The 26,563-nt window shown below is 40.0% G+C and overlaps 1 protein-coding gene across 1 annotated transcript in view; it reads right to left on the minus strand.

The window, feature by feature from the left end:
- The window catches only part of waplb (WAPL cohesin release factor b), a 38,138-nt gene that overhangs the window by 3,274 nt on the left and 8,301 nt on the right, over positions 1-26,563 (minus strand). The window contains exons 3-16 of the mRNA XM_084740323.1: positions 25,217-25,958; positions 22,848-23,215; positions 21,117-21,241; positions 13,392-13,487; positions 13,127-13,297; positions 12,308-12,444; positions 12,001-12,112; positions 10,534-10,779; positions 9,092-9,203; positions 8,890-8,987; positions 7,620-7,696; positions 2,849-2,985; positions 2,493-2,608; positions 1,340-1,513 (exon numbers count right to left, since the gene is read on the minus strand). Of these exons, the coding sequence (XP_084596449.1) occupies positions 1,340-1,513; positions 2,493-2,608; positions 2,849-2,985; positions 7,620-7,696; positions 8,890-8,987; positions 9,092-9,203; positions 10,534-10,779; positions 12,001-12,112; positions 12,308-12,444; positions 13,127-13,297; positions 13,392-13,487; positions 21,117-21,241; positions 22,848-23,215; positions 25,217-25,958 (2,711 nt within the window). The remainder of the gene's footprint in view (positions 1-1,339; positions 1,514-2,492; positions 2,609-2,848; positions 2,986-7,619; positions 7,697-8,889; positions 8,988-9,091; positions 9,204-10,533; positions 10,780-12,000; positions 12,113-12,307; positions 12,445-13,126; positions 13,298-13,391; positions 13,488-21,116; positions 21,242-22,847; positions 23,216-25,216; positions 25,959-26,563) is intronic.

Below are 26,563 nucleotides of genomic sequence, written 5' to 3' on the forward strand. Positions count from 1 at the left end.
TATAGTTTGTTTCATTTTATTCTACTTGAAAAACTTGAATGGTTCTACAAAAATAACTTCACCTCTACTCTTTTAATAAATGAAATGAAGTCTGAATGGACAAATATGAAGTAATGTTGATTATGTTGACTTAATCTTAAAGTGGCAATTTTGAATATTTGAATTACATTTTATTTTTATTTAATTTATCACTGAATGAGGTAACATGATTGCAGAAGTGGGAAGTAACAAAAAAAAGTACAAATACTTCATTACTATACTTAGTTAAAGTTTTCAGGTATCTCAATTTTACATAGGTATTTATTTTTCTGACAACTTTTTACTTTTACTCCACCCAGTGGGTTCTGAGATTGATGCAAATGTAAATCAAATAGTTCCTGCTGCTGCAGCTTCAAATAAAAAGCAATTAACTTGCTTAACACATGTTGACTTTTTTATGAAATAGTCACAGGAAATGCAATGAGAGCTGAGCAGTTATCACTATCATTTATCAAAAATGTGTCAACTAGTGAGCTGTTAGATGAAGAGCTGCTCCATGTTCTCAGCCACATAAACTCACTTCACTGTGTGCTGCTGTTCACAGACTTCTGCAGCGTAAAATTAAACCATGGTTTCTCACAGAATGATGGAAAAGGGCAAATTATTGCCTGGCTTCTTTATTAAAATGACAAGTTTGTTTTGCTGACCCCAGAATAGAAATATAAAACTGCATTTGTTGTTGCCAACAGTAACTACGGGGGTTGCCAAATCAACCAGGACTGAAATTTAAATTAAATTAAAATGTCATCTAAAAAAAAAACCTGTTGTGTCTAATTTGTTCTAAATGCAGCCTGACATGAGAACAAGTCATCCATCTCTCTCTACTCCCAGTTTCTTCTGAAGAAGTCTCATCCTGCCGTATCCATCCTTTTCAGACTATTTTTTTCTTCTTGTGTCTTAGTTTTTGTTACTCTGTTCTGTGTCGTCGGGCTGCTGTTGCTGATTCTACTGTTGACCTCAGTGAAAGTCAGTCTGGATAAGAGCCTCAGCCAAATCTGATTATATGGGATGATTCAATTTAAATAAAGCTTTAATGGTGCTCATGGGAAACTGGGCTGCCACAGCAGAACAGAATAAAATACAGATGAGACGAATCGTGAGCACTGTGGATAATACAACTATTAATTAGAGTAAATGTAAATGTGATCAGTTTGAAATATTACTAATACAGCACCTGCTGCATAAATTAATTTAACTCATGTAGTCTAAAACACAGGAGACACACACACACACACACACACACACACACACACACACACACACACACACACACACACACACACGTTGAGCTGGCACATACCTGTACAAGAGCAGCGATGGCGCTCAGCGGGCCGGTGCTGGTGATCTCCTGGTGCTGAGGGTGTGACAAGACGGTGGAGTTGCAGGGACCCTGACCTCCCTCCATCTCCATCTCCATCAGACAGTACTTGTTCCTGGCACTGTACTCCACCAGGTTGATCAGCAGGCCCAGACCCTGAACACCACACACGCACACACAGTCAGAGGTATTAATCTAACACATCTGTCCCCTCCCATCTGTCATTCTAACTTTAACTGGGATAAAGTTTAATAAACTTCTTATAGTTTGTTTCACTCTGAGCACCCTGACCTAGAGGATGGCGTTATATTCCAGCAGGAACTTTGAGGCCATATACTGTGTATGTCATTGTTATTTCCACACTCACTACAACTTTCATGTACTGTTCAATTTTAAGATTTTGATCCATTTTGCTTCTGTAACACATCTTCTTTCCGATCAAGGAACAGAAATAGGCGTGTTATGATTCACTCATGCATTCGATGCCTCAGACTTTAAAGTGTAAGATATGAGTGCATCGGTTCAGATGGCCTGTCTTGGTAAAAAAAAAACTTGAGCATGAATCATAAAAAAATTGATGCAGTACTATCATATCGATACATTAGGACGTGCATAGGTTTATTTTCTGGCATCAATGAACTGCTGTAACGTTCGTCCTCCTCTCTGTCTTTACTGGATTTAGTAAAACTATCAGGATTTCTTTTTGCAACTAATAACACTCTACAAATATCACTTTAATTGAATCAAAATGTACAGATTTGCACATTGCATCCTCTCCAATTGTATCATGACAGGGCTGAATCGTATTGTCCTTAATCTTTGGCTATTTACAAAATTCTAAGATACATCATATCGTTGAACATGTATCGAGATACATATTGATTTCAGTGAGATTCACAACCCCTAGACAGAAAACATCCAAAATACACATTTAAATGTGTATTTTAACTGCTTACTGCTTACTTTACTGCTGCTGCATCAGTGATTGTACAATTGAAGTTACAATTAACATCACAATCTTACAATCTATTTTTATGAAGACAAGCATGCCCAGTTTTCCAATCACATTTTCTCCAGAACTGGAGCCAGTAGTTTTGGATGAAACACTCTAAAAATGCGTGCATGTGACACTCACCAGTACCCGGATGTCGAACCTTTGCTCTTGTGGAAGATACTGAGGAACTTTGAGAACACAGTTCAGAGCCGTCACTATTAAATCCTGCTGTTCTCCTGTCTTCGTACTGCCCCACTCTGCACACACAAACACACAGGGTAGCACAAATGAGAACATACTGTAATCAAGCACAGGTCAGCTGTTTGTAATAATTCAACAATCCACTCAAATGAATCAACCTTTGATTTTCCACTCTAGTACACTTGTTTATGCTGGAACAATCACTGTGTACTCAACCTGTTTGTGTGTGTGTGTGTGTGTGTGTGTGTGTGTGTGTGTGTGTGTGTGTGTGTGTGTGTGTGTGTGTGTGTGCTAACCATTGTCGTGTGTCAGGTTGAGGAGGACTCCTATAATGGCTCTCATGCAGTCCTCCACTGCTTTCCCCACCATGGCTCCGTCTGAGTTCAGCTCTCTGCTGTAACGCTGGATCATCTCCTCACACCGGCTCAACGCCCTGACAGACAGGAGAACATCAGAGGAGGATTAAAAACAACATTTTACATGTTTCCAGACATTGTGTTTGGACCAGAGATGAACACCTACAGCATGAAAAACTGGATGAACTTTTTAAAAACTTTATTTCTGTTCAGAACTGAAACACTCTTTATGTGACACTCCCTCTTCACAAGACAACTGCAAGATAAGACTAGAATTTGGTTACAGAGGAAATTGAATAAAAGTGAAAAAAAAAAACAATCCTGCACAGTGTACTGCATATTACTTTAACTATGACTAATTAGGTCAGTTTTCAGAAACTTTTCTACAGAGCTTTGCAAAAGTCCCATTATACCACAGCAGATGTGATGGTGCAGCTCACTGTCGATGTCTACCCCCTACTTGCCAACTCCTGATTTCATTACACTTTCCCTGTTTCCTCCCAGGATCACGATTCTATTTCTCCTGATTTCAGGGAAATTTTTGCACCTTTTTTCCCTTTACATTATCACAATTTGTTCCCAACTGGAAAACAATACAGCTACAACCAAACCAGACTTCCTAACTTCTTAAGGAAAGTATTACAGGAACTTTTTGTTATTTTGTAAAATCTGCTAGGTTGATCTTTTTAGGGCAAGGTGCAAAAAAATAAATGAAAAAATGAAAAGTGATGATTTGTTTACGCCACAGATTTCACAATTTTTTGCAAGAGCGAGTAGTTATTTTGCATTCTTTTTTGAGAAAAAAAACTAAAATTAATAACATCAGTTTGGGTTCTGGAAAGTTATGATGAGCATTTATCACTATTTCTTTGATATTTTATAAACTAAATGGTTAATCAAGAAAATAACTGGCAGATTAATCAGTAATGAAAGTAAGATCATCATCATGCTTGAGACTGTCTTTATCACACATACTCTTAAATTATTAGAAATACAACCCGCCTGATAAATGTTTTATAAACCACAACTTTATAATTAAAAATATACCAGAAATAATTTTATTCATCCTCTCTTTGTTGTAGATTCACCTACTTCTTCTTATCAGAGGAGAAGTAAAAACTATTTTATAGTCACTCATTCATCACTAGCACAAACAAACTGGAGTCACATCCAGACATTATCTGGATCTCAGCTTGACTCTCCTCTTTCCTTTTCTACTCCATCATAAGACAGAGCAGCATTCAGGGAAAGATGCGCACGCACACGCACACGCACACACACACACACACACACACACACACACACACACACACACACTTAGACACACACACAGAGGCCGGCTGCAGCAGCAGCAGGAGGGGTGAAGCAGGTCAGCAGCCTGATGTAAATAACTTGATTAAATCTAATGACAGTGGTGACTGAACAGAGAGCAGAAACCAGAGTCTGAGCACCAGGACAGAGTGAGAGGAAGGAAGTAAAGGAAGGGAAAAAAGAGAAAGGGAAAGGAGAAAACAAGAGTATCAATATATAAAATTAAATGTAGCCTATGGAGGGCGACAGTAAGGATTAAAGGAAGAGGGATAAGAAAACTGCAGGGGAGTAAAAATATGTTTAAATTTGGGGTATAATTTCCTTTTTGTGGACAGAAGTGCACATTATTTTCCTTCTATTGTTCATTTTGGGGATAAACTCACTGTGCAGCTCAGACAGGAAGAATGGACAAAACTATGAAAATAAGGCCTGAGCTGCAATAAACCAGAATGATCCTCATTATAGATATTATTGTCTGTCAACAAAAGAGTTTGGCTCTGACGCAGATGAAGACAGTCAATCAGCAATAGGACTCTTGTGTGTGTGTGTGTGTGTGTGTGTGTGTGTGTGTGTGTGTGTGTGTGTGTGTGTGTGTGTGTGTGTGTGTGTGTGTGTGTGTGCGTGTGTGTGTGTGTGCGTGTGTGTGTGTGTCTGTGTGGTTGAGGGATTATTGAATTAGTCCTGCAGACAGCTGAAACACTCGGAGAAGCAGAGGGGTGAGTTTGGGTTGAAACAATAAGGGCAGCGTGTACGGAAACAATGAGGAGAGAAAAGTGAAGTCAGGTCAAAGAAGAGGAGAACTGAGGAAAAGGAAACCACAAAAAGGAGTGAAAAAAGAACAGTAAATGAGTAAAAGAGAAAGAAGACCTGGAGACAATGAATACACAGCCTCTGTGCGTAGTTTAGGTGGCAGTGCTCTCGCGCTCACCCTGTGGTTTTAGGGGTTAATCGAGTTAACAGAGAGGACAGCTGAATGCTCAGACTCAGGCCTGTGTCACCCACTGAAACAGCAGCTCTTTGTTGACCCATTTAGCCTTCATCCTCATCTTCACCCCCCATCCACCCCCACTGCAGACCCTCCATAGGGGGCAATGGTCCGGTCACCCAGAGGGTGAATGAGGAGGTAGTTGATACTGTATTTTTGAGGCCAGTATTGATATGTGAGATGTTGTTTAACATACAACACATATTGGATTGTTGCCAATACTTTCCAACTCAATCTGGCCGATTGCCGATAGTGAATTCTGCTAAAGGACAGACTTGACGATCTCGAAAATAAGGTGGAATGAAATTCTATATATTCTGATCATAATGGCCCAGTGGCAGATGCAGACATAAAGTACAATGCTTCTCAAAATGTACACATTCACCTGGCAACATGAGAAAATGTTATTGCTGACAAGTTTTTTTCCTGCTGGTGCCTGCTTGTCTTTGCTCTTCACAAATTCATTGTAATTTTCTGGGATGACGGCTCTCGAGATGGGAAATTGAATTTGTAGTGGAGGATTTGGCTCCTGCTCGTATCACGAATGCTGAACAATCACTGCAAATTGCAACGTTGCTATCTGTTTCTGACACGTCAATAAATCTCCACGCTCAGTACATTCAGATTTGATGCAATATAATAATGGCAGTTACTTAAAAACATGATTTTAGGAAGACAGGTATTTATTCACATTTATTTTGGCTGCAAGTTTGGCTGTAAGCATTTATATTTCAATCATTTATTGAAATTATTATGGATATTTATGTCATGAAGAAGCTCTAATACATTAAAACACTTATTTTTTACTTTGTAATTTATTTCGAGTGTAAAGAATGGGGAAAAATAATAAAATAAATAATAATAATAACATTCATTCTAACAATTTTGACACTGCTGGTAAACTCGTGTCATGTGCACATATCTTTTTAGCCTTTTCAGTCATATCTGGCAGAAATGTTCATTTCAGGTTGGATCAGACCCTGAACTACAGGAGTGTTGAATTCTCTAGTTTGTAATTAATCCTAAATAATTCTGAGCACTGTTTATTTTTTCATTTAATAAAAGAGGACATTTTAACAGCCAGAGATGACAGTGTTTCAAGTTCTTTTACAGACAAAATGACACTGTCAGAAAGGTAATAATTCAACTTTTTCTTCTTCTTATTATTATTTTTGAGGTTGTAGTGAGTGGGGTAAATGATTAATTGGCTTAAGTAATTATTCTAAGAATGCAAGTAATCATTAGTTTCAACCTTACATTATATAGAAAGGTATTTCTGCCCCTCTCATGTATATAAATGGGATGGACAAAATATTAGCAACACCTCTCAATATGATGCAGTTCAGTTCAACACCACTGCAAACCACAACCTCAAAAATAAAGATGTAATTAAATTAACCTCAATCAAAATGATTCACATTATTATCTTTTGTAAAGATGTAACTCATGTCTGAGTTGTTAAACTGGATCATATCCGATTTTAATTGTGCCTAATGAAATGGCCAGTGAGTGCAGGTTTGTGTAAAGTCAGAGAAATGTCTAATTTTTGTATCAGTTCAGGTCAAGAATTAATAGTCAGATCTGAAAAAGATATTCCATAAACTCCAGCTGGAGAAAACTGATGGTATCAGATGGGACTGAAACAAATATACCAATATGTGCCTGAAACACTTGAGGGCAAAGATGCAAAGTGATGCTAAAGTAGAGAGCAAGGTCAGGTCATTTCCACAGTGGACTTCACTCACTCACTCTCCCTCTCTCTCTCTCTCTCTCTCTCTGCTGACACTCTGCCAACAGCAGGGCCGAGGTCAGAGGTGAAAGGTCAGTGCTGTGACTGACAGGAGGTCACGACCAGGAAATTAAACAACAAAACCCTGATAATGATACACATAATAACCATCAGCCATACTGAGTCACACTGGCGCACACACACACACAATGCACAATACACAGATTTATATAGACACACTCTACAGTACAGTCATACAGCCGAGTCAGTCTGGGTATCTGAAGGCAGAAGCTGATATATTTTGCAATTTAATTTTTATATTTGAAAAGTTTCATGATTAATAACTCAAAGTATTCAGTGTGTCCTCAAGAATCTTCTTTGAAAGACCTTCATAAGATGAAGGAGAAGAAGAAGAAAAAGAAGGAAACTGAAGAGAATTACTTCTGTTATTATAAAGTCACTATTACAGCATCGGAATCACCAGCAGTGTCGTGTCGATCAGAATCAGACCTGTCAATATAAAATCACTCAAACTGAATCCTATCAGAGTGGAGCTCATTCAACCTTTTTCAGATAGTCAGACAGACAGAGACAAGGTGGACAGACATAAGTAACACAACATGGGACGGAGGCTGAGACTCTATGTGTGTGTGTGTGTGCGCATGTGTGTCCGTGTGTGCGCTCACTTTGCAGAGGAAATGATGAGTGATGAATCTTTGTAGGCGATCAAGTAGCTCTGGTTCTCCGGGTTGTGGACGGTCACCTGCATGTAAACAAACAAAATGTTTAACAGGTAAGTTTTGAGACCTCAAGTTATCAAATAAAAATACATATATACATCTCATTTTGGGAACTGAGTAACAACCGATTTTGACCTTTTTCTTGCTTAAGTATCACCAAGTCTTTAAAAGACCGTGTCTCAAGCATTTTTTTTTTTAATCATGCCAGTTACGCATAAGGTTTTGGTTTAAAGTTACATGGGCCTGTGTTCTTTGTGGCAGTGGATCCTCGTGGAGCCAAAAAAATAACCTTATCTGAAACAAACCTGTGACTTAAATGATTGGCGTAACTGTATTTCCTTCTTTGTGTAAAAATAATTATCTTCTGGGGCCACAGAGACTATACTAGTATCAGGACCAACCAACGTCATGGCACCACTGAGCCAAGTCAGCAGATGTCTCAACAATATACCCCGTTTCCACTGTATGGTATGGCTCAGCTTGACTAACAATCAAGTTCTTCTTTGTTTTTTCTTTATAAAAAGCTGTGGATAGTATCTTATAGCTGTTTTTTTTGGCATCACTTTGGTCGAGGTTCCATGTGAGCTAAGCAAATATTAAACAGTGAAGTGAAAACACTGCAGACCACTGATTAGTTAGAGGGGATCATCAATTCTGCACCCGGACCATAATTTTTTTCAATTCATGGCAGCCAAAGTGCAGACGGTCCTCTGTTTGGTTGCCAATGACAGGCTCTCAAAAGGAAAAGAAATCCTCCATTGCTATGTGTTTATGTCACGTTGAATATGTTGTTCTGGCAGTTCCACGCAGCATCACTTTGATGATCAACCAAGAATCCTCACCTACACTGAGGGTATACTAGCTGCTGAGGAAAACGAAACTGAGAAATGCACCTGGTGTCAAAAGCAGATCTAGTCAAGCCGAGCTGCACCATGAAGTGGAAACTCTGCATTAGCATTTGAGTAAACCTTGATGGTGTAAACAGATTATGGAAGAAATGTCAAACTATTTTTGTCTTGATTACTGATTTTACTGTGAAACTGTTAGTTCCTTAATCCTGTTGATTCCAATCACATTTTAATTTCAGCTGTACAGACTTGTAAAGATGTAGTTGAGTCTGTCAGTACTGCGTAGTCCAAAGTCTAGATTGAGACAATGGTTGGGTTTGGTTTTAAGTTTTTCCAAAACTTCCCCATATAGCCTGTGTCACACTTACACTCTCCAACACCCGTAAACACCTCTCAGCTCCCCACAGCGCCGACACCAGCTTCTCCTTATCGTCCTCCTGGTTTAAGTTATCAACACACTCTTTCACTGTAGAGAGAGCGACAAAAACAGGGAGACAGAATCAGAAACCAGATGCATTACCAATATTTTTTTTCTGTATTTTGAGTCAAATTCTTTAAAATATCTTTTACCTTTATCTACTATATGGTCCAGTCCTCCCAGTAGCCGTAGTTCCTCTTTGAACCAGTCTCCTGCTCGCTTTGAGGTCAGTGACAGTAACGTCTCCATGGCTAAATGACCCGTCTACAGGGAGAGGGGAGGGACAAAACGAGTCAGCCAGTTCACACTATTACACAGGTAACATCTCAGCCCATAATGTACTGCAGCAGTATCAAAGACTGTTTTCTGAAGTGGTACAACTTGGATTTTATGTTTTTTTCTGATGGATTTGTGACTGTTGAAAGTTGGTACAAAACGGTGGCTCTTGATCGTAAAGGTGCTTTCACACCTAACCTTTTTGCTTCAGTTAGAAATGACCTTGGTTTGTTTGCCAGGTCAGTGCTGCTTGTTTGAGCTAATGTGAAAGCTGTCAATCAAACCCTGGTGGGGACCAAACAACCAGACCACAACAGCTTGAAAAGGTGGATCTCTGTCCGCTTCCACGTGGACACTCTGGCTTCTCCGTGCTGTGAGAGCAAACACTTGAGTTCAATTTCCCCATGTGTGTCATGATGATGCAGACTGACAGTCACCAAAACTGTCCAATCAACGAGTTATCTGTCAGTCTGTTTGACCTCATGTTTATTTCTTTTGGTTCGTGTATAAAATGGGGTTTCTGTAATTTTCAAACAGTTAACCTTTTTAAGATAATTATGAATGCAATTAAGGACCTATTTCATGTCTATTCTGGCAAAAAAGCACAAAGAATATGACGGCCTTCAAATTTGTTATTTTCCACAGTGTAGTATTCTCAATCCTGAACTGGCTAAACAGTTTGCACTTACCCACATCAGACAAGATTAATGTTAACAGAAACAATGTTAACTTATTATGTCCAGAAGTACCAATTTTTTGGTAAGAGGAAACATCACGTTAGCCCACACGCCACATCCCAACACACCAGCAGGGTTCATAATCCCACTTAAATATTTTAAGGCCCAAAATTCAGATAAATGGTTTCTAGACTTCATGAGATTTATTATAACCCACAGAAACCCCGTAAAAAGTCAGTGTGAACACAAACTTGGCTGGAACTAAGAGGCAACGGAATATCTTTTTTCTTCCTTTGGTCTGGACCAAATGGACAAACCCACAGGTGTAAAAACACCCTGAGAGACTGACACCAAAGCCTGACATTTACTGTCTATGTTTTAGATCACAAAAGATCTTCAGCTCCAGTGGAGCTGCTCGAAATATCTTGACTCATGTGGGAGGCTGTGACTCATCCTGAGTGAAGAGCTGCTAAAAGAATATCATTAGTCAGAGGTTTCAGTGGAGAGGTGTAATCGTCTAAATGCTGTTTCAAGGCTTTTCCACCCCGACAGTCCAGCAGGAAACACTGAGAACATGGAGCTAAAATGATACAGTGTGATGAATATTCACACCAAAGGAAAAAAAAATCCTTTTTCAGTACCGTTATGTTCTGTAGGTCCAGGTGCTTGTTGTGCACTGTGTCACAGAGCTTTCTGATCTTCTCCTTCATCTTAGCGATTTCCCTGGCGCTGAACTGAGGAGTGGAGTCTGCCACAGCTCCGCCTCCCTGGTCCTGGTCCAGCTCCAGCAGCCGGATCATCAGGTCCAGACAAGAACGGTCCAGATCCATGTTCAACCGGTCTCTACTGAGGATGTACATCAGAGACGCTGTACACAGAGCCAGGTTCTGCAGAGACCAAAGAGAATACATTCATTACAGTATAGTTTCATAAAATAAAAAGAAAATTCACGTTTCTAAAAACAAATTCAGTTCTCTTTGCTTTGTCAGATGACTTCACTTTGAAAAAAAAACTCTATGGCCAAGTTTACAAGGGGCACTTGAATGCATCACAGAGTCTGTCAGCTCCCATGCACTTTGATGTATGAAGTCATGCAGATTTCGGAGTTTACAAGGTGCACCTGAATGCGCCACAAAGTCCCTGTCCTGGTGTATGAAACCCATAAAAGACACCAAAGCACAGTACAGACTCTCAGCATAGTTTTTTGTTTTTTTAATGCAGGGGTATTCTGATAAAAACATTCACCTGCCAGAATGGCGGACAGACATCCCAGATTTTGGTACTTTGGTACTTGCCCGGTCTTAATTTTGGACCCTGACGCTTCATCGCTTGATTGGCTCTTTTGATCAGCCTTTATAGAGACCACTGATCAAACTATTTAGATATATTGCACATATGTATCGCTGGCTGATCAATCAAAACACCCTTATAGAATTTCTAACGATATGTGTTATGACAAATATGCACAGTATTTGTATGTATGTTCACTGAAATTCCAGCAGATGGCAGTTGTAATATAGCTTGTGCATATTTACTTTGTTAAACCACCAATATAAAAGACTAAAATGTTAACAGTAACATATTGTGGCTTCTGAACTCAATTTTCCTCCTGCTAATCTGGCTCCAATCAGTTAAATAGCCTTTTCAGACACAGCATAACAACAACACAACAGCAGCTATTTGGTGCCTTGAGCACAGTACACAGAGCTTGCACCGATCTCAGCTCTGATCGTGACTTTAACTGATTTTCTGAATTTAAATGAGAAGATCACGACCCCATGCTGTAGCAGGAAAAAAAATCTGTCAGGTGACCTCAGACACCCTATAAATTCTTTCTAAATCACCATCACCTGAGGTTGGACTTCTAATCTATTCCTAATTTTAATGACACATTGCAACAGTCCTGACAGGCTCTACCCCCTCTCCAGCTTAAAATAGACAATAACTGTTCAGAAAACTAGCTGGAAGACACCTGTCATGTTGATTTAGCAAAAAAAAGAATATACAGTATCTTTTACTGCAATTACTGTTTGTCTTATTGTTCTCAAGTCATTAGCATCGGAATGACAGCGAAGGTGTTTGGTTTATCTGTGCTGACTGATCCTTACCGGGTGTTGTGGGGCATCATTGAGTGTTTTGAAGACCTGAGCCACCTTCCCTCTGGCCCTGAGGTGCATCCTGAAGCTGGGCATGGCACAGCGGGTAGCCAGGCTGATCACACTGGAGAAAAAACACACACAGACGCAAACACAGCATCAGCAAATGGTTAAAAGAATATCTTGATATTTGGTATTTAACTACTTAAGAGAAGAAATGTATAAAGAAAAACAAACGAGCCAGAGATGGAACACAGCAGCAGTGGAAGGGGAGGGTGCACTTCATTCCCACTGGAGGTGTGAACCAGCAGGTTCTTACCTAAGGCAGCGTGTGTTGAGAGGCTGTCCAGTCTTCAGACCAGTAGCCAAATACTCAAAGTCATCAGTGAACTCCTGGTTCTCTCCGAACTCCACCACATCATTGAAGTGCTTCACATGCTGGACGACTGTGTACAGCTGGAAAAAACACGGGGCAGGAGGTGAATGAGAAAAACATGGACATACATCCTTTTTTAAAACCAGGACTGCACAATTAATCAAAAATATGATTTAAATCACAAAATGGCAAAGCAATTATTTGATCATAACAGCATTAATGCTTCATAACAGCATTAAATATTGCACTGCTGCAGAGATATTCTGGACTATAAATCCTGTTCTGGTCCAGATGTAAGAAAACATGTTTGTTTGGTACAGACCACATCAAATTTTACATCATCATGATTTTAATAGTTTTTCAGTGAAAATGCAAATTGTGATGCAAAAACGATCTTTCCCACTGATGGAGAGTCATATCACAATATTTGTCAAAATAATCTCTATATAATTTGCAGCCCCACTTCAAACATTTCTGTATTATTTTGATAGCAGTTAGTAGAGCGTGAAAGAGAAAGGCATGCAGCCAAGGACTGACTGAATTTAAACAAGGTTTGCAGCTTAAATAACAGTGTAATGGAATTAATCAAAATGCAAACAAACTAAATTTGAACTCTTTGTCCTATAATATCCACCAGGAAAGCACCTTGCACATCAAAGGACGGACAAGTGCTAAATGCCTCTTCAACTGTTCATGGCCGACTAAGAAGGAAGTGGGGTCATACAGTAGAGTACAGAGTAAAAGTGGAAAATTTTCAAGTACCTCCTTGTGCTCCTTGCGGCATTTGAGTGCAGTGACGGTGTCCTGGTAGAGATCTGTGGGGACGGTGATACATTTGGTGACCTTGGGAGGAGGGGGAGGAGCCTTAAAAACACCCTCATCTTTCTGAGCATCAGAGGGCTCCTTACTGGATCCTCCTGCTGAGACCGGTGCCTGGAAAGATGGGGGACGGTTGGTGTGAAATGATTTAAAATAATAAACAGTGAAAAGTGTGAAAGTGTGCACGTGCATATATTTGTGTACATACAGGAGCGCCCTGTGATCGTGAGAAGAAAGGTGGAGGGGGCTCCTCTTCACTCTCCAACGTCCAGTGTCTGGCGTTGTACACAGCTTTGGTGGGTGACTGCAACATGAACACACGCACAGGGAAGTCAGATACAAAGTTACTGACACTGGAAAAGCAAATGAACAAATGTCTGTAAAAACAACACAACATGTTTCAACTGACCATGGAAAAAAAACAAACCACAATGGTTGGTCATTTAGGCAAAACAGCTACAAAACGGCCAAACATGGCCAGCTACACTGTGGCCAAGTGCTGAGAAAGTCACTTGTGGTCTGAACATACCATAACAGTTTAGGATAGGTAGCTTTCTCTTTCTATTTCCCTGCTATCAAGGCTGTTATGCTAATGAGCCATCAAAGGACTTGTGTCTTTGGTGTTACACTATTTAATACCAGACCAAACTACTGTAAGTTTTAATGCTAATGACATGTCTTTTATTCTACAGCTGCTTCTTCATCTGACTGTTTTAAACTGTTCATCAAAAGAGGATGGAATTTTACTACACAGGAATTCTTTTATTTTATTATAAATGTATATTTAAGACTAGAGCTTTGATCTGTGTCCTTTGGTACGGTACGCACTCCAGGCTCAAACCTATCACTCAGACAGTTCACTCAGGGAAAAATATTTTGCTGTTTTGGGAAGTTTTGGGTCACAATTATACTGAAGCATCAGGCTGCAGCATGTTAATGCTGTGTTTGCATGGTGACCTGGATATGGAACATTCATGGCGTAAGTAAAGTGTCTAAATAAAATAAAGTGTCTATATTTGGGCTTTTCTGGCAGCTGCTCTAGTGCTTCTCCATCTCTCCCTGTCTGTCTCTGCCTCTAGACTCCTCTCTTAACTCAGCCCCTGTTTGCTCTCATTCACTGTAGCTGCTGCCTGGCTCCCTGATTTGTCCCTCACACAACCAGATATTAAACCTGCTTGATCTGTCTGGCTTCTTTGTAAACATTAAGGTTTGAAGAGACAAAACTTTTACAAAAAAGGCAAAATATGTCCACATTACACCTCATGTCACAGTCTGAGTATTTTGAGTAAGTTCTCATAAACTTGACAGGAAAGGGGTTGTAGATAAAAACAGACTCAGAGAGTAAAAAGGAAAATGAGGTGAAAGAAAAACGGGATAACTGGAAGCACATTAAACACTGGAGGGTCCGCCAGCACTGATCAAACAGCAGGACACATACACACACAGTTAAAACAAAAACATACACCCCCTGCACCACCATCCACCCTCATCCTTTCATCCTTGGCTCGTCTCCTGTTCTCTCTATATATTTTTGCCAAACCTGTGGTTGGTGGTTGCTGGGGCATTCATAATGAAAAACAAAAGAGGGGAGGGCAGGACAGAGGGAAAGAAAAGACAGAAGAGAGAGAATTGGCTGTAGAGCAGAGTACTGAGGGAGGTGTGGGGGGATTCTGCACCACAGGGTTAATAAGCAGAGACAAAAGAGGAGTTTGGGAATGAGCTGGAACATCAACACACCGAATTAAAGCCTCCTACAGTAATCTGAATGACACAGACGGACACCTACCACACCCGCCCCGCCCACCTGCCGCTAAGCAGCATGGATGAGATGAGAGTGAAGGAGGAAGGTGGGCGAGCGTGGCCGCGTTCCTGCTGTGGACTGTTTTGGCATCGCAGGGTGTGTGTTAACAGCAAACTGCCTCCTCATTGGAGTCAAGAGCACAGGCTCAAATATGGGCAATGAAATGACTTTTTTGAGAGTTTTCTAAAGTCTGAAAAAAATTACTCCCTGATGACGTCATGGTGACGTGACGTCATTGGTTGAAGCCTGGATTAAATTCCCAAACACATGGACAGCTGCGGACACGACGGATGCATAGTCGTTCTTTTTGTTTTACTTCCTGGAGTCTCTGTGACAGGTATGTGCACTAGTTCAGCATCCATAAGATCCACGGATAAGTCTGCAAACAAATTGGGCGTACATGGCTCTCAGAACAGAGCCTATGCGTACACCCTCTGATGTCGTAATTTACCACACCCATACCATAGCAGACCCCTGCGCACTCAGAGACACTTAAAATATAATGCTTAGACAATAGGCAAACGGAGAAAAACCTATGGAGCGCAAGCATATCATGACCTAAACGTGATGATTTTGTCTAGTCAGTAACATGTAACAAGTTTGTAGAGGCAAATAATTACTAAGTCAACACAATGGGCGTGGTCGAGGCAGGCCCATAATTTTTCCCTGGTTATGCTGAAACTAGATTGGTGTTGTCACGAACATAACTATGTACCAAGCCACTATACTTTACTGTTGGCATGGCATCAAAAATTTAAAACAATAAAATCAATTGCTTTTTCAGTCAACTAGATGATGAACAGCCTGAGATTTCTTAAGAAATATAATTGGAATTTTACTTTTTAGAGTATTTTTCTGGAAAATTAATGATTTCTCTGCAGCTTTCATACTTGCGCACAAAGTCATCCAGTGGCCCAGATTGGACCCTTTGTCAGGCTGGTTATGATATTGTATCACAGGGCTTCTGGTGATTCACACAGACAAAATATCAAGATCAAAAAATTTCAGATTAAGAAACATGGCAGTGAATGTTGGGTCAGATTTAGACCCTTATTGATTCCTTTGGTCAGAAAAAATTGTGATTTTAAACTTTCTGTATTCCGTTTAGGCAAAACAGCTTATGTTTAGATAAAATTCTACAATGGAAGTTTTTGGCTTGTTTTGTTCATTTTTAAGAAAGCATTTTGTCAAAAACTTAACAATATTTTACAATATTAAAATAATACTTATATTTTTCAAAGTATATTACTGTTCTGGTACTGAAACTCAGATATCCTATCTGCACCAGTACTGCAAAGTTAAAAATGGTTTGATCTACCAACATGTTGGACAGATGAATAATAAACAGAAAGTTATCTTTTCCTCCCTTTCTCTGTCTGACAACAAAACCACATTAATGGTATATCAGTGAAAACTGCCACTCTGGAGCTCTGCAGAGGGTCATTGCTATGGAAGTAATAACTCGTCCCATAAAAACTTCCCCCAAATAAACCCAACACCATCTCCTAAATATGGATGAGTCCGTCTAGGCGCTGTCATTATGGTAACATCTAATATCTCCCAGCGTCCTCGGCAGAATAACCTAACAGCACTCCGCCGACACACGGTTTACTGTAATTGAGGCAGAGTTTTGATAACTCCTCCGTAGGCCGGTCACTTCCAGGGGCTATTGTTTTTATAATGAGCTCAACTCGGCTCCCACTCTCAATTATGTTAACTGAAGACAGAGTGAGACAGAGACAGAAAGTATATTAGAACAAGGAGGGAGGAGGGGAAGGTAGAGGACATTATTCTGAGAGGTAAAAAGTAAAGACGAAGTGGTCAAGAGGAAGAGATGGAGACAGAGCGGAGAACACATTATTCAACCAAGAGGGAGTAAAGTTATTGTGAGAGTCAGGGCATGAAACTGGAGAACAAGAGAGAATGAGCGAGTACATTAAGTACATTATTATGCTCCTACGGGCAATGTGTCTGCTAATACTCTAATAGCTGGTCTGCAATGGGCAGATGCAGAGGAAATTAACTTTACATTTGGCACTTCAAAAGTTCCCTGCAGGTGCTGAGAGAGAACTTCACAACAAAGTTATCTCTGCCTCTGCGAAGCCTTCTGACGATGCAACCAGAGGGCATGAAGTTCGCTTACAGGGGTGCTGCATAAGACTATAATTTTTTAGAAACCATTAAAATGTTTTGCTGTTCAAGCAGTTAATTGAGTTATTGCATTTTCAAAATCGGCTTTTTGTGATTTTTCCAGGTTGGCTGAAAAAACAAGGTAATTTGAAAATGCTGCCTTCCGGCTCAGCTGCCTTTTTGGCAGTGAGTTGTTGCCCCAGGCGTGTCAGGGTCTTGTTCACAGTTGATATACAGGTTCTTTGCAGATGTTATTAGAAAATTCAGTGTTTATGCTATCAGTTACACTCATTTATCACTTGAGGCCTCAGTTTTTAGTGCCACAGCAATACCTAGATTAATGTTTTCACACATAAAACTGAATCAAATTGATAATTGAGTGTGGACCTTGTTGCAGATTTTAGGCTAACGGGTGCAGATATGTATTTGTGTCCTTAACAAGGCTGGGCAGTATCACCCTAAATCAGTATCAAGATCACAAGACTCTCCTCTGCGAACCTGAAATGAAACTGTAGGCCTGTAGGTCTTTTTAAATATACCTGTGCACAAGATTAATAATTCTACAATAAGCACAAAATCACATATTATGACTCGGAGTAATATTTTCAGTAGTTTCCAACCCTTAAAGGCATTTGCTTGCTAAATTAGAACAAATATGCCTTTAACTATCAAATAACCCCATAAATCAAATTGAAATTATTTTGACTGATACTGCAACTGCAATTTGAGCCATGATTTTTGTCTGACTGAATGATCATTTAAACACGTTTTTACTGGAAAAAAGAAAAGGAAATGTTGTTATTCTTGCTGGAATCTGTTCCAATCAAGTATGTTCCCTCACATCTGGAGAATATGATTATAGGCTGTAGCACCACAATGTTTCATTTTCATTAGTACGTTGTGACACGATGCGATTTGGATACTGCATTGGTCATTTTGCAATTTCGACAGTATTTCGATTAATTGTTTAACCCTACAATATAACACTATGTATTGACATTAGCTAAATTAATTAATTGTTTTGTCTGAAACATGGTGCAGTTAAGTTTTCTTTTGTTAGTTTCAAATCATCACTCCTCATATTGTATGAAATGGTTGTGTTTGAGGTGATGGAGAAAACTGCTTGTGTTTCCTTTTGAAGCCAAAACTGTTTTCCAAGAGTTTTTTACATTTAACTTTAATCTCTGCTGTATCATGTTCACTGGAATCTTTTTTTCTGAACCAGGTCTTTCTAATCGAATGTTTGTTATTTAGCCAAGCCCTGAACCTTATAGTTATTTGATTCAATCAAACCCTCTAACCCAAAGAGTGTTTATTTACAAAATAACTTTTCCTTTGCGATAATCTACTGGAGAAGAAAAACCTAAATAATATGCAAACTGTAATGTAGACACCAGAGGCATTTACTTATGTCTAAATTACTGTTACAGCTAATCTTGATCTCCATCCATGAAACCAATTTAAATTAAGAAATTAGTCTTGATAATTACAGCTACAACCAATGCATCACTTTTCCCAACAAAGCTGATAAACGCTGCGAACTAAAAAGAACATATTTAACAAGCAGCTGTGATGAAGAGAGGCCTTGCAGAGCTCGTTAAGACAAACACAGCAAACTACAGAAACTGCACTGAGATCTAATTAACAACATTCCTACAGCATAGCAAGAGTAGAATCAAATCATCAGTTCGATCCAAGTTGTTCACCTGATGTAAGGCTTTAATTGCAGCGAGACTCCTGCAACTGCAAAATACAACTCCAAGCAGGAAACGCTGACAATTCATATACAGTCAGTATGAGATACTTAAGACTTGCATTTCTGCTTGTCTGGACTGATGACATTGATCAGTCTCTACTATAAAAAGGCACCAGGCTGCTGTGAAATCAGAGTCTGATGTCCGGCCCTCTGTGAGAGCCAGGCAGCGACAGGCCATTAGCACGCTGATAAATAAAAGAGAAGCAGTTCAGAGATGTTCAAAGACGACTCAATCCCTCCCCTCATCGAGCCATGAATAAACCAGAGCAGACTCCTCTGCTCTGCCCACACACACACACACACACACACACACACACACTCAGTGCTGAGTCATACTGGGTGTAGGTGGACAGTTGGGTCCCCACAGGTACATGAAGATCTCCTTTTGAAATGCAACGAGGGAAGGTTTTACACTTGGGGATAAAAACATTTCGCAGAAGTGATTCACATACATACAACCCCATTTCTAAAAACTGAATGCAATCATTTGCAAACTAACTGTTTACGAGCGACGGTTTTACAATAATCAGGTGGTGAACTTCACCCCATCTGTGCTTGTGAACGAAGTCTGCAGAGTAGTCTATACGCTTCATGCTACATGATCAACCAAAGTTTTTATATAACGTCTCTGTCCATATTTGCATGCTCCCTCTCGCTCTACTGCAATCATACTTCTGTTTTTATCAGCTAATGATGTGAGCACAGTTATCGCACTCAGGAGTAAACATCGCTCACGTTCACTGATTGCAATATACACTACATTTAAAAACATTAAATATACTGTATGTGGTTGTACGTGTGTGTCTGTACTGTTTTCAATATGTCAAAAATGCTTAGCAAATTATAATATTCTGTTTTGTTTTACACAGCATCTCAACATTTTTGGAATCGGGGTTCTAACGTGACCCAGATGTGCTGCCATATTAAAAGATTTTTCCTATTTATTTTGTCAAAACTGTAATGTAGCAGATTGTCAAGGCTGTCCTGCGTACCACTTTTGGAAAGAGGCACACTATCCTCGAACTTATGTTGTGCACAAGGACCAGAAATGTTCTCCCTCTTGTGAAGATGCTTTTCTGTGTGCATGTATCTGTTTTTACGTGATTAGGTTGTAACAACAGCAGATGAGCTCCATTTGTCACATTTTGTCAGTCTATTTCATTTTTAATCGTGCAAAAGACTCAAAATTTCCTTCCTCTCTTGAAGAAAAAACAACAAAAAATGACGCATTGAAATATTGATTTGGACCCTAATTTCCACGGCAACAAAAGAAGCTTTGAAGCATTTAGGTCAGCCCTACTGATTTTATGACTCATTATGCTTCAGTCAGATGCCAGCGCTCAAGTTCCAAGTTTTTATCAGATTTAGTGGTTAAATTCCAGCCACTGAATAAAATAAATGGTGTTTGTTTGTAAACTGACTGTACTTCTATCTATTCCAATTATTTAGTCCAACCGAATTCTTGAGATGTGCACATTTCAACTGTTTTAATATCAATTTCATTTTAGTGTGTTTCAACCTGGCAAATGTTCTCCAGTAAGGTTTCTGTTTTCTGTTGTCTTTTAAATGATCTATCTCATGTTATTTTATATTTCTCATATTGTTGACAAAACCCATGAAGAAGACCAAATCCAACAATTTTTGGTATACTACTCTCTGATTTCTCAAACAGTCGGAAATAGTGCTTTTCTTGGGGACTATTTCCACTAGCGGTTTAATCCACTTTTGGTGCTCTTATGGCAACAGGATGGCGTGTGTGGGATTGAGTCAAAATAGACTACAGTGTGTGTGTGTGTGTGTGTGTGTGTGTGTGTGTGTGTGTGTGTGTGTGTGTGTGTGTGTGTGTGTGTGTGTGTGTGTGTGTTCACAGTGATGAGTCCAACAGTCTTCAGTTTTTGAACAACAATGGACACACACACATACACACACAATACTTGACAGGATCAATGCACTGTTGGTTTCCCTCTCTTCAAGGGATTTAAAGACAATAAGAAAAATCTAAAATATATTAAGCCTTATCCTTGAATGAGTTTGGGTAAATATTATTTGACATTTTTTTCCCTTCTGTCCCACAGATTCACAAGAGATCCAGGGATTCTAACAAGTTACATCTCAACATGCTTTTAAAACACTCTCAGACTCAGAGGGTGCAACATGAAATATCAGGCAACACTTAACAGTCATCCATGTAGTGTGAACCTTCATGTGACCTGGCTGATGTGGGTGAACATGGTGCTGTGTCTAACCTTCTTGTGTGCGCTGAAGATCCTCCGGAAGGAGTCTGGGTTCTTCTCAGCCGGTTTGCCCTGAGGCAGCCTCCTGGGGCCACTGGCCACCACTCTGAGGCCTTCCTCTGAGAAGTCCAGGACATCTGCAGACAAAACATACAGTGACCATCAACAAAAATGTTACGGTCTATCACAAAATTAGGAATACTGTTCTGTGTGGGCACTATTTTTAGACGACCTTATCCTGTGTTGTTCATTCAAAATTCTGTTGATTAAAAGATTAAAAAGTTGATTAGATTGGAATGCAGGCTCTTCATGCTTCAGATACTTCAGATCATGGAAATTATTTGAAACAACAGTTATGCTGCTATTTGTCAGGGTTTTCACTTTATCTCCTGTGGCCTTGTTCAGATGACCGGCTCCTTCAGAGGACTGGCTGCTCAGAATGAGCTCAGATGAAACGAAGGAGGAGACACAGTTTGTTAGTATCGCTGGGGCATCTTCCTCTGTGTGTGTGTGTGTGTGTGTGTGTGTGTGTGTGTGAGGAAGGATGGGTTCATTGTGTATGCTGGTATGATGGTAAAAACAGTATGGCATGTTAGTGATGATGTGGGCGCTCTGTTTGTGTTTCCATATCAGCATTAAAAAGAGCAAATGACCTTCAAGGCCAGAACTACTATGTATCTCAAACAGATGCTTACACTTCTTTCTATAGTCCACTTGGAGGATGCATTCTATACATGTGCAAATGATAATCCAAAGCCCAGTGCGTTCGCAGTCACAAGAAACTGGAGGAACACAATGTCTGTACAGAGTTTATGCAATAGGGCTTCAACTAATGATAATTTTGAATTACTCTGTTAATCATTTTCTTAAATAACTGATTGGCTTTGTGGTCCACAAAAATTCAGAAAATGGTAAAAAAAAAAAAAAAAATGCTAATTACTGTTTCCCAAAGTGACCACCTCAAATGTTGTTTTCTTCACAACTCAAATCTATTCAGTTTACTGACATAAATGAGTAAATAAACTAGCAAATATTCACATTTGAGAAGCTGAAATCATAGAATTGACATTTTCTTCAGCCTGGTTATACTCGTAGCCCTGTTACACATAAAACTTTCACGAAATTTCACTACCTAGCGATGTAAAACGATTTTCTGGGTCTGCCTGAATCGAGGCAAGGACAGGTAAACGTCAAGAGAAACACAGTTTACATCCAGCAGTCACTGAAAAGACAAACCCCGATAATGAAAAACTTATTAAGAATCCATTTTTTTAAATGTTGCACTCAGGCAGCGTCCTGCAGTCTTTGCACCTGTCAAGTGCATTTCTTAGCTTCCAACTTCAAGCTTCAGTAAAATCTGCTCAATAGTAGCTGACATCAAAGAACAACCTGCCAAATTTTAATTAACATTTTCTGAAGACTTTCTCCTTTTGATGTAAGTAATCTGTTGATTTCAAACCAGGAAATTAAACCCAACTCAATTAAAACTTTGTTTCTCTCAGCATAACATAAAATTGCTCATTAAGTTTAAAGAGAGAGAACACGAGAGGAACGCCTTGGTAGCTGAATGGTTAAAAATTATGTCACATGGCTGCATGGGCGCACCTGTTGCCGGTTCAATTCCAGCCAGCGTCATTTACTGCAAGTCATCTCTTTTCACATTTCCTAAAGGCAAAATGCCCCAAAAATAAGCTTTAAACAATTTTTTTTAACAAAGAAAAGAAAGTGAGAGAGTGATTTAACCTGCTCGTATTCTGCTTTCCTGTCTCTCTGCATTCTTCTTGTTCTCCTTGACTGCCGGTCTTTCTTGAACTTCCAGCCTCTCGAAGGGATCCGGTGGCTCGTCATTCAGTATTTCCTCCACAGTAACTGCCGGGGTTCCCTTGGTGACAGCAGCCTTCTTGGCCCTCCTCCTCTCTTTAGAGATGCTGTCATCGTCATCTGCACCGTCGCTGTCGCTCATGTCGTCGAAGCCGAAATACTTGATCTTGTAACTGGAGCCACCATCTGCGTTGTCTGCGCTGTTGTCATCCTGATGGGCATCTGCATCTTCAAAACCAAATAAGTCCAGCTTACTGTCCTTCTTTGACTTGGTCTGGGTCTGCCTGAACCTGAGGTGAGGACAGGTAAACATCAAGAGAAACACAGTTTACATCCAGCAGTCAATGAAAAGACAAACCTTGATAATGAAATCAAAACTTAATGAGAATCAATTTTTAAAATAATTCTCTCAAGTGGCATGCTGCAGTCTTTACACCCATAGAGTGCATTTCTTAGCAACCTCAGGCTTCAGTAAAATCTGTTCATGAAAGAACAACCTGCCAAATTTTAATTAATACTTCCACAAGACTTTCTCCTTTTGAGGAAAGTAATCTGTTGATTTTGAACCAGGTAATTAAACCCAACTTAATTAAAAACTGTGTTTCTTGCAGCATTTCAAAAATTCAGAAGACAACCTTGTGGCTGAAAGGGATGGTCTCACTTTGATGTGGGACTTTGGCAGTTTCACCAAAATAAAATGACTGTGCATTTACGGTCATTAATGAAAATTAAACCAAAATTCAACACTACAGTATTTTACCCTGGAACCTCACGCTGAGAGATAAGATAGCTCCAAAGATACTTTTCACAGAATGGTAAATTGTCTCCATCTCTGTAAGCAGACACATACCTTTATACAAAACCTGCTCAAGTTATTTGATTTACACATTTTCCACTTTTCATCAAGTTTTCCAATAAAAATTTCAAGAGAAGTTCTGAAATCAGACAGCAAGGAACCTTGAATGTCTTCTGCCCTCTTGGAAGAGTCAAGTTCCATCACTTGACTGATGGATGAAATCTGGTTTAATCTACAATCTACAATCAACTCTGAAACTATCAGACCTGTTTGTTCCAGGTCTTTATTGAAGCTATACAATGTTTGAGGGAAATATTTATACCCCAGACCTCATGTTTTTATGTCTGAATTATTCCATCAAATGGAAATATTATGGACATTTTACTCAGATTTTTAAACAAATTTACAAATTACAACTTGGAAACGCTGATCTGGAACAGAAGTGGGAGAAAAGAAATAAATACGCTTTTTCAACCTCCAGCTTTTGGAAAACATCTCACTGCCATGACCATTTAGTAGATGTATTTGTGCTTTCGATCATATATCACAAGCTTCAGAAGAGTTCCAGAATTGTTACTGAGTATATCTTACAAGCAGACTTTTAGTTGATGTTTTGTTTTGAGTTATGCTGCCCTGACCCTGTTCACACCTGCCATTAACATGCATCTTCAGTGATGCAATCACAATTGGACAGCTCTAAATACAGGTGTCAATTCACCTGAGATGTATTGAGGACACATTGAGATCTGGTTGCTTAAACCACAATCGGTGGTGGTCTGGGCCACTTCTGGCTACATTCTTGGGGCAATGTGTATTGTGAACTTGTCCTGAGCCACATTTAAAAACTGCCCACCCAATTGAAGTCCTCTGTGGACTGTTGCGAAAACAACAAAAATTTGCCACAACAACAGGTAAAATGGATTGTATTGCATTTAAAGATGCAGCGAGAAACTTTGTTTACTGACATCAGCGTTGCTGAGCCCATGTAGTATCTTTTATACAGTCATGTTTGTTTTAAATGCAGTGCTGGCTGAGGAGTCAAAGGTCACAGACATTCAATGTTGGTTTTTAAACTTGATTTCTCAGGATTCTCCAAGTCTTTTAATGATACTTTTTTGGAAACTGTTGCAGGCATAAGCCTCATACTTAGTGTATATTTAGAGAAAACAATAAAGCTCTTCAGTTTTAACATCAAATAAATTGTTTTTATTTCTGTATTCAACTGAATATAGGTCAGTGTAATGTAATGTTTGACACAGTGTCCTAACTTTTCTGGAATCAGCGTAGTAGACCTATGTGCATATAAAGCGGGGAAGTATCGATCACTTGAGACGCATAGGGACATGCCAGGTGTGATTTACATGCTTAGAGGTGTCCACCTGTCATCAAATCACCTAAGAGGCATGTTAATGTCAGGTGTAAACAGGGTCTCTGATGGACATGGCAACAAAGAATTGCAGAAAACATCCGGTCCTACCAACTTATGTTGTTTTACCTTGTGTTTTGTTGTTCCGTCTTCTTCCGCTGCCATCCTGCCTCTCCCAGCTCTGTCGTACTGCCAGACCCAGTACTACTGCTACCACTAGAGGGTGCTGCATCGGTACTAAACTCCTCCACTCCTCTGCCCTGGATGGTGACGTTACACATCGACATGGAAGAGGGGTGCAGCACTGTGTAGTCCCGCGTCCTGCCCCGTCCCCCTCCACTACCTGTTGTCTTATTACTGGTATCAGATGTGGATTTGGGAAGATCTGCACCAAACGCGGTGCTGGCAAACCCGCTGGAGTCCGAGGCCTTGCTAGAGCCCTGTTTGTTAGGCCTCCTGTACGTCCGACAGTTAGAGTTTCTTACAAGTGATGAAGAGGACGACGTCTGGGAGTAGTCTGATGTCTCCACAAGAAAGTCCGAGTCTCCCCCTAGGTCCTCACTCTCGCTGAGGCTCTGGAGCCGTGGAGGTGAGGGGGGCTTCTCGCGCCGGGTCTGCCCAGTGTCACAGCTGCCCACAGTGCTGCCTGCTGAAACCCAGGAGAGTGTGGTGGCGGGGTTGCGAGGCTCCTGACTTGGCGAGGGTGGACGGAGACCCATGATGGCATCCCAGGAGTCATAGGTGGACTCTGCCTTTGACCCCGTCTTCAGGGTGGTGGTCTGCGCCAGGGGCTTCTTATCGCTCTCTGAAGCGTTTTGGTACCACGAGTAGCTGTGCTGGTTCTCTGACAACAAGGAACTCTGGGACTTTCCTGTGGAAAATGAAAACAGAATCAGTACTGTCGACTTTAAACTGATCTTATCAAGTGTTTGTATGTTGTTAGTAAGTTAACATAATACCAAGTATAAACATATCATTATTTTCATTATCAATTTGTCTGTATTTTACTTTCTAAATATATTGTCTAATATATTGTGTGATTAAGTCTGTTTGCTGAGACTTTACCCTCAGCGCAGCAAACATTTGTCTACAAAGTTTTGTTTTGCTTTCATATTTCTTAAACCAGCCAATTTCATTCCTACTCCATAGTGCAAACTACAGCTTTATCTGGTTCACCGTTGAAACAACACTGTGCCCACAACTTGGCTTCTGGTTAACTTCACAGGCTGCACAGCAGAGTGACGGTGCAAATAATGATTGCACCATTTCAAAAAGCACCTTTACACACTGAAAACAGGTCACACAAACACAGCTGGAAATGCTACCGAGCTTCACATCAAACGTTCCTTTGCCAGTTGGTGTTTTTCTTCAAGAAAATCAAAAGACTCTGGACCCACTTGCCAGAACAATACACACACTGGTTATTAGCACCCCGTGGCCATATCTGCCTTCACAGATAACAAACGGGTGCAAATA

This window comes from Lutjanus erythropterus, chromosome 17 (genome assembly GCF_056507025.1).
Source record: "Lutjanus erythropterus isolate fLutEry1 chromosome 17, fLutEry1.hap2, whole genome shotgun sequence".
NCBI lineage: Eukaryota > Metazoa > Chordata > Actinopteri > Lutjaniformes > Lutjanidae > Lutjanus > Lutjanus erythropterus.